The 12,341-nt window shown below is 42.0% G+C and overlaps 1 protein-coding gene across 1 annotated transcript; it reads left to right on the forward strand.

Moving 5' to 3' along the window:
• Window positions 1-3,690: 3,690 nt before the first annotated feature.
• pdlim1 (PDZ and LIM domain 1 (elfin)) lies at window positions 3,691-11,038 on the forward strand. The gene is made up of 7 exons (XM_058049175.2): window positions 3,691-3,899; window positions 5,451-5,602; window positions 6,660-6,744; window positions 8,471-8,655; window positions 8,858-9,006; window positions 9,138-9,255; window positions 10,495-11,038. Exons 1-7 carry the CDS (start codon window positions 3,807-3,809, stop codon window positions 10,679-10,681), a joined length of 969 nt encoding a protein of 322 aa, XP_057905158.2. The 5' UTR covers window positions 3,691-3,806; the 3' UTR covers window positions 10,682-11,038.
• The last annotated feature ends 1,303 nt before the right edge of the window (window positions 11,039-12,341 follow it).

Genomic DNA, 12,341 nt, shown 5'->3' on the forward strand with positions numbered 1-12,341 from the left:
TTTATACTCTACAAACGCCTTTCCTACGTGCCGTACGGCAGGTTCTGGAGCTGAATGTAGTCTAACAATTACCACAGTCACTTTTATTGCAAATGTGGATCTAAAATCGGAAGGGAACATCCATGTCAAGCTAGCTAAATAGATGTTTTATCAATTACATACCCTTCCCAGAACTTTTAGCGGGGATCTACTGTATATCCTTTATCTGTCAAAATACTTAGAAATGGTATGACTTGATTGTTGTACTTTTCTTTTGCGGTATTTACATTTTTGAGGAAAAAAACCCACACAAAACTCAAAAAGCCTTCAAGGCCGTTTCAGTATTGGGTGCGAGTCAATTCCAAAGGATGTCTCACACAACGTTGACCACACACCGTGTGCATATTTGGAAACGCTCCTTCAAGTGTGCCTTTGCAATAATGGTGGCAAGAGAAGAATGTAAATAATAATGAAGTATTTATTTATCATTTTATACTTCTTCTTCCATGTTTTCTGGCACATGATGCTTGAAAGTTTGGTGGCGGTTGACGTCACGCTCCAGTGCGGGACAGGCGTGGCAGCACTGAACTTCCTGCTTGGTCATTTAGGGAGATTCCACCTCACCCAAAACACAGGATTAACCATCCACCCTTTTGGGGCCGACAATGTGGCTTAGAAAATAATCACGTTAAAGCGTCATGAGATTCTAATGAAACCCTTGCTGATGGGATTGGATGTCCCGCATGCGGAACTTTAAGATACCTTTTTTTTTTACACTGTTTTCACGAGTGATTAAAGTACAGTAATCCCTCGCCACTTTACGCTTCAAATTTTGCGGCTTCACTCTATCACAGTTTTTCAAAAGATATATTCATTGATAAGTCATAGTATGTTGTGGTTGCATAGGAATTATTATTAATGCAATTTCTCTTTTTAAATGAAGCATTTGACAGCTTCAACATGGCCAAATGAATGAATTTGGAAGATGCATTAAAGATGCTGTAATGATATGTAATATCGTACACTGGTCACAAGGTGTCAGTAATGTTACTGTAATGTTTGGTGAGACGCATACGGTACATAAGCACCAGATTTGATTGCCAGAAAACAGGCTTTTATTGCAGGTTCTGGAGGGCTCTAATAACGTTGGAAATTGTATTTAGAGGGTCGGAAACAGGTTTTTGATGCGCTAAGCACAAAAATATTTCATTTAGAAATAAGGAATCCTATTGACTTTCCACACTGCAGTCTGGAAGCAATTAATCAGGATAAGCGAGGGATGACTGTAGGAACGCTAGAGCCATGGCTCCACATCCCGACTACGCATCAGCACCTCCTCCGAATGAGAGCTGAAATCCCCCTTTGCCCCCCCCATCCCTCAACAAGGTTGAATTCATTCTTAGGGAGTCCTTGTTGCTCCAGATATAGAAAACCACAGTATATTTCAATATGTACATTTTTCAGTGAGGGTTTTACAAGCAGCTGAATACAATAAATATTTAATCAAGCATTGCCAGACTATCAGAAGCTTTTCAGTGTAACTGTACAAAATGAAGTATTGAAGGGTACATTTGGACGCACTCGATCCAAGACGTGTTGCATCACAGTGTAGAAGTTTGCTTTTTGAGACAAAATCAAGTGTTTCTTCCTGACATGATCACAAGGAATCCAAGAGTGTATTTTGAGTGCCTGTTTCACAGACAGAACGCTACTTTGTCACCATCTATCACCAAAGCGTGTTTTGCTTTCCACCGCCGGCCAAACAGTCTGATAAGTTCTCATGTAACTTGAGCTCCTGGCCAATGTTTTTGTTGGCTTTTGGGTCAGCTGATGGAACCGCAGGAACAGAGCTCTTTGTCAAAGACGTTTAACTCTCAATAAGTCGCTTGTGTCATAAGAGTGCGTCACGGGATGCGTGAATGTACGATGCTTGAATGTGACGTAAATACTGTATGTCCGAGGGCCATCTGCAGCATGAGGAGTGTAAATATGTAAAATAAGAGGAAATAGACTGCATGACGGGAGCGTCGGACGGCGCTTCCTGTCACATGCAGAGTTTTATCTACCTGAAGGATTTAGTCACAGCGTGGAGCGTTACCGAGCACAGGAGGTTGGACGCATACGAACATTACGCTGCCATTTGTGAGCTCATAATGCCTTATGTTTGATGCTCAATTGTGCCTCATTTTCATTCATGGTTTTTTTTCTGAAACGTATCCGTGACATATTTAATGTAACCAGGGTTTCATCGTTTAGTTCTAGTCGCCGGGAACTTGTCACGACTAATAATGTTGAAGGTTGAATTAGTTTGAGATGCTTTGTTTGCTTCCATTTGCAGTGTTGTTACCTTGACAATATCCAAATAAAGATCATATACACGGCTGGGACTTTGGTGTGATGCAATATGTAATAAGCCATTTATAACAGGGGTCTCCAACCACCGGGTCACCGGTCGCTGTGGCTGGCTGCTGACCGCGCCGGGAACCCTTTTCCCTTCGTGGCGCTAGTCGTAAACAATGTGTTTTACTTTCCAGATTGTATGCCGTTTTTTTACAGTCCCACACTGTGCTCCTTCGTTTTAGGAGGTTACTTTGGAATTCTCTGATTTTTGGCTTCAAAATTATTTTCCCAACAATGGGCAGTTTATGTCACATGTCAAGTCTGTAATATTTTAGTGTTCCGCATAGCTGTACCACTGTTTATGCTTCACTGATGACTTAATTTCATGAAGCTTGAGATTTGGACTCCATAGTTGTTGTGACATGCAAATATGAAGCTTATACATAACTTTTACACCGTGACTCGGATTCTCAGATCTGGTCATCAATCATCTTACATTATCATTCGTTAGTCACATTCAACAGTCACTTTTATTGCAAATGTAGATCCAAAATCTGAGGAGCCATCAATGACAGGTCAGCAGGGGGTTTGGAGGGGGCAACATTTCAGGATGAACCTAAAAGCTCTAGAATCTTTTCAGGTGAATTCAATTGGACCTTTTGTAACCTTTGGAAATCACATGTTCAACAATTCACTGCTTTGGCACAACTTGTTGTCTTACTGAGCTGAGCCGGCCATCCTGTGTGATTAATCTTGTCGTGTTTTCAGTCTTAAAATGAAGGTATTCATTTTATGCTAATGTTATATTATTAGTATCATAGTATGATATATTTAGGGTTTAAAGGAGCCATTCAATTGGACACGTTTATGAGCACTTTACCTTAGCTAACCAACAAAGATGTCTCATTGGTTCAGTCACTAGGATAAAAGGATCTTTCTCCTTCCACTTGAGAGCTGCGATCCTGGAAGGAATTCAAGTTTTGGGAGCGGCACATTCCACATCCTGGGATTAAGCTCTTCCATAAATGGTAAACTTGCATGTAACACAGTAGTGACGGCACAGGGAGGCCGGTAAGTAGGCCAAACCAGCACGCCTCAGATCATTTCGACAAAACGAGGGCTCACTCTCCGGAGTTTCTGTTTGAATCCAATAAGGTGTTTGTCGGGTGATAAAATGATGCAGCTTTATTCCCGAAACAAAAAGTCATCATAAAGTCATCATACGGGCATCACCTGACCTGCTGTGCTTCTCAAAGCACATTCTCATCGGCCGAAAGCGAGACCAAATTTATAATAGACGATCTTTGAACTCTCACTCGAGACGGTGGCTTTACGAAGCGATTGGTCCGGCTAACCTGAAGCCCCTCCCCCTCCCGTGCCTCCGGTCCCGGCCATTGCTCACCTCACAGGTCATTCGTGGAAGGAAAGGACCGGTGACAGATCGTTAGAACACGTCCACGGTCACTGACGGCACCCGACGTGTAGTGATGCCTCTCCGGGTCGTGATGCCGGGTCCCGGACCCTGGGGGTTCAGGCTGGTTGGAGGGAAAGACTTTGATCAACCGCTGACTATTTCCCGGGTAAGTTTGTTGGCTAAGCTAGTAGTTTGTACGCAGGTGAGCCACACCTGAGTTACCGCGACACAACTTTATACTTCAACCTGTTGAACCGCATACTAGCTAGCCGATGCTAACTTCTAGCTACTGATGGCAATCCTTTCATGTTGGATGACGACGTGAACGAACACTATGTTTAACCAAACACCATACGACGTGTCGTTACTTGTGTTAGCGGTACAATATTACAGTATTACAGTAGTACAGTGGTACAGTATTCCAGTGGTACAGTATTCCTGTTTGCGAAACCTCCGACTGGAAACACGGTTTCCTCAAGAGTCCCTGAATGCACCACGGTGTGCACGAGGGACCTCCTTCTGTCAGGTTTTGTTTTTAGCATAATATTGTATTTTTCACTTGACATTCGGGTGTATTAATGTTGTATTTAAGCAGCAGTGATGTAATACTGTACTCCGTTATCGTGGTGTGTTTCTAGTCTAATAGTTTGACCATCTCCTGTTGCTCATTATGATAATCTCAATATTAGAAACACCGTAATGCCGTGATCTCCACCACTGAAAACTACTACTTATCTTTTCATTTTAGTTTTGGTGGTTAAATACATTTCTATTAGTTATGATGCCAGCTAGCCCATTTTCATCTTTTCATTTTAGTTTTAGTGGTTAAATACATTTCTATTAGTTATGATGCCAGCTAGCCCATTTTCATCTTTTCATTTTAGTTTTGGTGGTTAAATACATTTCTATTAGTTATGTTGCAAGCTAGCCCATTTTCATCTTTTCATTTTAGTTTTGGTGGTTAAATACATTTCTATTAGTTATGATGCAAGCTAGCCCATTTTCATCTTTTTATTTTAGTTTTGGTGGTTAAATACATTTCTATTAGTTATGATGCAAGCTAGCCCATTTTCATCTTTTCATTTTAGTTTTAGTGGTTAAATACATTTCTATTAGTTATGATGCAAGCTAGCCCATTTTCATCTTTTCATTTTAGTTTTAGTGGTTAAATACATTTCTATTAGTTATGATGCCAGCTAGCCCATTTTCATCTTTTTATTTTAGTTTTGGTGGTTAAATACATTTCTATTAGTTATGATGCAAGCTAGCCCATTTTCATCTTTTCATTTTAGTTTTAGTGGTTAAATACATTTCTATTAGTTATGATGCAAGCTAGCCCATTTTCATCTTTTCATTTTAGTTTCAGTGGTTAAACATATTTTGTATTAGTCATGGTTAGAATAATGGAGGCTGATTTCAGTGCGTCCTGTCCTTTGTCCTCCCCGCCCATTTAAACATGCTTCCAAATTCCTGAACTGTGCCAGAGTTTCTTGTCTTCGGGGCTTCATCCTCAACTGTCTGGCCATGAGGCATCTCTCTGCCAAGCATGTCAGCGCTTGTGTTTACTATAAACAACAACAAGCACTTGGGTCAGTGTGTGAAGGGCAGCTAACCAGAGCAGCAGGACGTGTGGAGATGCGGGGTGTATAAATGGTAGATGGTATAAAGGACTTTTAGGCAGCCAAACCAAAGTCATCATTTGCCTGTGATGATGCAGGTTTCCCCCGGAAGCAAAGCGGCGCAGGCCAACCTGTGTATCGGTGACACCATCTTGGCTATTGATGGCGAGGCCACGGACAACATGACTCACTTGGAAGCACAGAGCAAAATCAAAGGCTGCGTAGAAGAGATGACGCTTTCCATAGACAGGTAAGATGCAGCGGAATGTGGCGGTCTGACGTGCATGGCCGCAGGCTTCATGAACACGTACGGCAAGTGAGACGCCTCATCCCCAATCCAGGTGTTAAGGCGATGACGCAATGTTCATTCATGCCTTTTGGAAGAGCGGTGTTTGCTGGAGCCCACTCATCTTTAAATGAAAGGAAAACTGCTTTATTTGGGATTTGGGTGTCCACCCCCCACAATCCCAAAACGACAACAAGGTGTCTTTCTTCTTTCTGAGCATTCGAGATAGCCCCTTCTTGCAGATTGTCTCTAACAATGCCTGTCATTGGGATTCACCATTCCCAACAACCAAAAGTGTCAACAGCGTTCCATTTCCATGCAGAGACGTGGATATGAGCCAAATTATAGCGCCATTGTTATTGTAGGAGTAGATAGCTGTTAGCACCGTTAGCATCAATATCATGGGCTCTGACTCAATTGGCAAAACGTATACAATAAAAGTACGATGACTTGAAAGCAAGACTGCCGTCAGTGGTTGTCTCTTATCTTATCTAAATCTTATCCATCCTGTGGTTGTCTAGTAAATCTTATCTAAATCTTATCCATCCTGTGGTTGTCTAGTAAATCTTATCTAAATCTTATCCATCCTGTGGTTGTCTAGTAAATCTTATCTAAATCTTATCCATCCTGTGGTTGTCTAGTAAATCTTATCTAAATCTTATCCATCCTGTGGTTGTCTAGTAAATCTTATCTAAATCTTATCCATCCTGTGGTTGTCTAGTAAATCTTATCTAAATCTTATCCATCCTGTGGTTGTCTAGTAAATCTTATCCATCCTGTGGTTGTCTAGTAAAACTTATCCATCCTGTGGTTGTCTAGTAAAACTTATCCATCCTGTGGTTGTCTAGTAAAACTTATCCATCCTGTGGTTGTCTAGTAAAACTTATCCATCCTGTGGTTGTTTAGTAAATCTTATCCATCCTGTGGTTGTCTAGTAAATCTTATCCATCCTGTGGTTGTCTAGTAAATCTTATCCATCCTGTGGTTGTCTAGTAAAACTTATCCATCCTCTGCGTTTCAGATCAGAAAACAAGTTGTGGTCGCCGCTGTCCTCGGAAGAAGGGAAGTCCCATCCCTACAAGATGAATCTTGCGTCAGAGCCACGGGTACGTGTCTGCACATTCTACATCTAAACTGGAAGTTGCGCAATCACTGGCTCTGCTCCGTCATTCAGCGTGAAACGAGCAGATTCGACTTAGCAGTAGTCGGCGAGTCTGAACGTTTGCCCTGCCGCACCCCTGCCGTCAAGGTTGAAGTCATTGTTTACTTCCCACAGGAGGTTTCCTAGGCAACAGTAGTTTATCAGCCAAGCTCTGACGCAAGCCTCACTTCCTGCCAGCTGAGTGGAAGCTAAGGCCGGCGTGGTGTGTCTCAGTATGTGGCTCTATGTCGTGCAGTTTGGTCACCGACACAAATTCCCGCATGCTGTCACTTTTTTATACGACCAAATCATGAAATTCATGATATAGCGTGTTGTCACTTTTTTATACGACCAAATCATGAAATTCATGATATAGCGTGTTGTCACTTTTTTATACGACCAAATCATGAAATTCATGATATAGCGTGTTGTCACTTTTTTATACGACCAAATCATGAAATTCATGATATAGCGTGTTGTCACTTTTTTATACGACCAAATCATGAAATTCATGATATAGCGTGTTGTCACTTTATATGACCAAATCATGAAATTCATGATATAGCGTGTTGTCACTTTTTTATACGACCAAATCATGAAATTCATGATATAGCGTGTTGTCACTTTATATGACCAAATCATGAAATTCATGATATAGCGTGTTGTCACTTTTTTATACGACCAAATCATGAAATTCATGATATAGCGTGTTGTCACTTTTTTATACGACCAAATCATGAAATTCATGATAAAGCGTGTTGTCACTTTTTTATACGACCAAATCATGAAATTCATGATATAGCGTGTTGTCACTTTATACGACCAAATCATGAAATTCATGATATAGCGTGTTGTCACTTTTTTATACGACCAAATCATGAAATTCATGATATAGCGTGTTGTCACTTTATACGACCAAATCATGAAATTCATGATATAGCGTGTTGTCACTTTATACGACCAAATCATGAAATTCATGATATAGCGTGTTGTCACTTTTTTATATGACCAAATCATGAAATTCATGATATAGCGTGTTGTCACTTTTTTATACGACCAAATCATGAAATTCATGATATAGCGTGTTGTCACTTTATATGACCAAATCATGAAATTCATGATAAAGCGTGTTGTCACTTTCTGGTTTGTTATGTGATTTCACTGTGTGATGGATGTTTGAAACATGAGCCCATCCCTGCGTCGCTGCAGTCAAGCATGCCAATATTTGTGTGTGGACTCCAACGGCATGCCACGCTCATGACATCTGTGTCTTTGAAGGCTTTTAAAGCTGTCACCAAGGCAGGAGGCCAAGTGACATGTCAGTGTTTCCCACATGTTCTGTTCCTGGTGGCGGCCTGCCACAAATAACCGTAAACAACTCGACACTTTGCTCTCGAATTTTGCTGCTTCACTCTATCACAGTTTTTGTAAAAGCAAGCAAGAAATATATTTTTATTGTGCATCATGGCCAATTATGTCGTCCCCCACCTCAACCCACCGCCGCCACAAATAGATTATAGTCCTGTGGGAAACACTGTATATATTGTACAATATGTAATCCCATCTAATCTGAAGCAGTTGCTGAAACATGCCCGTGTCTTAAGGTTCTTCCTAACCATATTTAGTGTGTGAAGACGTCCTTTCCAGCACACAATCATCTTCAACAGCAACATCTTGTATGTCATTGGCAGGAGGTGAAACAAATAGGCTCCGCCCACAACAGGAGTGCTCTGCCGTTCACCGGTTTTGCTTCCAAGGTCGTGACCAACCAGTACAACAACCCGGCTGGCCTCTACTCCTCAGAGAACATCAAGAACTTCAACTCGGCCGTGGACGAAGTTAAAACCTTGGCTGCCACCGGCGAACCTGACAACGTGTAAGAAAGTACCGACGTGGCACTAGTCCTCTTTAGGATTGTTGGGGCATGCTGGAGCCTATCCCAGCTGACTCCAGGCGAGAGGCAGAGTTACATTCACTGTCCTTCACGTTGCCTGTATGGTCTAGCACAACGTGGACCCACCAGGTTTACCAGTGTCGCTCTTTTGCACCCTGTGGTTCCTTTTGGTGTCACCTTGTAGATCTGCATCAGATCCATCACAGACCACCAAGCGGGCCCCCGTAGCAGCAGATTCAGAGGTCTACAAAATGCTGCAGGAGAACCAGGAAGCTGATGAACCCCCCCGACAGTCTGCTTCATTCAAGGTGCTTCAGGAGATCCTCGAGACAGGTATCATAGATCATCATGGATCATCATAGATCATCATGGATCATCATGGATCATCACAAATCATAGTCCCAAAAATGCAGTGAAAGACCACACATTGTGTGATTTATGGAAAATGTTTGTCCATGTCGTAGGAAACTCTGACAAGCCAGCAGGGTTCAGGAGCGTCAAAGCGCCAACGACAAAGATTGGATCTTCTGTCGGAAACGCAGAGAAGCTGCCTGTCTGTGATAAATGTGGATCAGGGATCGTGTAAGTATTCCATCCTCATCCTTTCTGTTATTCCGTCTATGAGGGGAACTTTGGGAAGAAAGTATTTTCCCAACAGTTGGTGGGACCCAAACTATGCACAGTACTGAGGTTCAGAGACCAAGGCTTGGCAACCATTACATATTGTCATTTCCCAGCAAATATGGTGCGTTCAAGGACCACTGGACACAGGGAAAAACCTCAGCGCTTAATGTGCAGCGAAACCATATAAACATTTTTTAACAGTGGCACATTTTACCCGTATGGACTTCGGGTCAATAAGTTGTTTTCCGCAGAAAAGTGCGGCCCCCCACCCCCGTCTTTGTGGCTATATATCATACAGACGTCCCTTTTCACAGCTTCACTTCTATCAGGATTTCTCAAAAATATAATTTCATAAATAATGCTGTGTTGTTGCTGAATATGGCCCATCACTGTTAAAAAATGTGCCTGATTGAAGCATAAAAATGGCTACTTGAAGTGAAACACAAATACAAGGCATTCCAAAGATGTGATGTGTAGTATTGTAGTATTCCACACTGGTCAATAGGAGGCAGTCATCTTATTGCCATGTTTGGTGAGACCATCGCCAGAACAACAGGCCTTTATTGCAGGTTGACATGATCTCAAAGCAGGCACCATCATCCTTAACAGCAGCTACTTTTGCAGATGTAACCCCCACCAAGCTAAAACGCCACAACGCCTGATGTCATTTCCTGTCTGTCTATTTCATGTCTTAATTAGCTTACCTTCTGGAATTAGGACTACTATAGGGGTGTTATTTCATGTGTAGGGGGCTCTAATAAAGTAGGTCGGAAGCAGGTTTTTTACGCTCTACAGAAATATATTTATAAATAACTACAGAAATGTGCCATTTATAAATAACTACAGAAATGTGCCATTTATAAATAACTACAGAAATGTGCCATTTATAAATAACTACAGAAATGTGCCATTTATAAATAACTACAGAAATGTGCCATTTATAAATAACTACAGAAATGTGCCATTTATAAATAACTACAGAAATGTGCCATTTATAAATAACTACAGAAATGTGCCATTTATAAATAACTACAGAAATGTGCCATTTATAAATAACTACAGAAATGTGCCATTTATAAATAACTACAGAAATGTGCTATTTATAAATAAGAATGCGTGAATCCACTTCACGTGGCAGGTTCTGGAATCAAACCACCAACTGTAACTTGAATAGAATCCCTGACTTGTGTGTCTCAGCGGGATGCTGGTGAAGCTCCGGGACAAGTTCCGCCACCCTGACTGTTACACCTGCACGGACTGCGACGTCAACCTGAAACAGAAGGGACATTTCTTCGTGGAGGACCACATTTACTGCGAGAAGCACGCGCGTGAGAGGATGACCCCGCCCGAAGGCTACGACGTGGTCACGGTCTTCCCCGAGTAATCTCCTCTTCAGCTCATTGTAACGACAACCCGAGACCTTCCGACATTTAGCTCCTTCTTCCTTTTGCGCTCTCCCGTGCAGCCGCTGGCACGGGACAGAATGTCGACTTGCACATATGAACTTTGACCTCCACAATAGGAGCAGCTGGCACCTTTTAGGCATCGGTCACGTTTTGACTGAGTGAAGTGTTGACAAGAAAAGAACCACAATCTTTCAGGGCTCTTTGTTTATGCTCTTTTAAACCTGGCAACGAGGGACGCTCTTTAATCCAACAACCACAATTTTCTACTGTTTTTATTGACGAGACAAATATCATACAAACGCACGACGCCCAATAAATATTTTAGTTCAAATCGGTTGCGTCTCGTCTCATGTTACTTGAAAGATTGGCTTTTGATGGCTGGAAACATTTAGTCAAAGTTTATGTTTGTTTCTTCAGGAGGGTCTTTGAGAATGTGGAGTCATTCCCAGGAAACACGAGCATGGAAAGTCGTTATTCCCAAGTGTGCATGAGCGGATCTTCACAATAGAGCGGCTTGGAGTAAAAGGCGAGCGGGAAACAAGTCAGATCAGGTGTAGTGGGGTTCTCCTCAGCCGCAGGCGGACTGGCCCGGCTCAGGACCGGAAGGTAGTCCGCCATGTGTTGCTCGCCCATTCGCAGAGTTTCAGTCAGAGCCCAGATGTAATTGTGGGCGAAGCGCAGAGTTTCGATCTTGGTCAGCTTGGCGTCCTCCGGTAAAGCTGGTAAGATGTTCCTCAGGGTGTTCAGAGCCGAGTTGAGGTTGTGCATCCGGTGACGTTCTCTGTCGTTGGCCTTCGTCCTTCGCCTGCCCTGCAGGGCGGAATGCACGCATTTGGGGCGCTGCTTTGCCGCTGCTGCCACCCGGGGTGCGTGCACGCTGCTCTTGGGTGCCTGCCGCTCGTTGGGGAACATCCTGTTCAACAATGAAGACTAGGATGACAGAAAACACATTTTTCAACATGATCCCCATTTTCAGACATTTTTGCTGTTGTTTCTGAATACACTTAAATGTATTTTTGTAATATTATGGAATCTAACTTCATCCTTTTCCAACAATTACTACTTTTTTTGTTTTGTTACTCACATTCGTACGACTTTTTTTTTCCTTTTTAATATTTCAACTCTATACTACGGAAATATTTCCTCATATTAGTTTATTCTCATAACATTTAGGTGTTTTTTGTCATTAGAATACAACTTTTTGTCTTAATATTTTGGCTTTTTTCTCTTGAATGGATACCTGTTTCCCCCCAATTATTTCAACTTCCATGTTCTATATTGCTCCTGTTTGCGGGTATGCTGGAGCCTATCCCAGCTGTCTTGGAGCTAGAAGCAGGGTGACTGGACTGGTGGCCAGCCAATCCCAGGGCACATAAAGACAAACAACCATTCACACTCACATTCATACCTATGGATATTTTAGAGTATATTTCAACTTTCTTCTTCGTATTTCAACTTTACGCTATTAAAATGATGTTTCCTCGTAATAGTCCTTGTTAAACCTTCTTCTTGTAATGTTTAGACTTTATTGTAAATTGCACTGCTGATTTTTTTTTTTTTTGATTCTTTGGTTTTCTCATCACATTTCTAGAGTAATGTGTACATGATCTAATATATGGACAGGGCTGGGGGTGCATT

Source organism: Doryrhamphus excisus, linkage group LG10 (assembly GCF_037039965.1).
Source record: "Doryrhamphus excisus strain RoL-2023G ecotype Guam linkage group LG10, RoL_Dexc_Guam_v1.1, whole genome shotgun sequence".
Lineage (NCBI taxonomy): Eukaryota > Metazoa > Chordata > Actinopteri > Syngnathiformes > Syngnathidae > Doryrhamphus > Doryrhamphus excisus.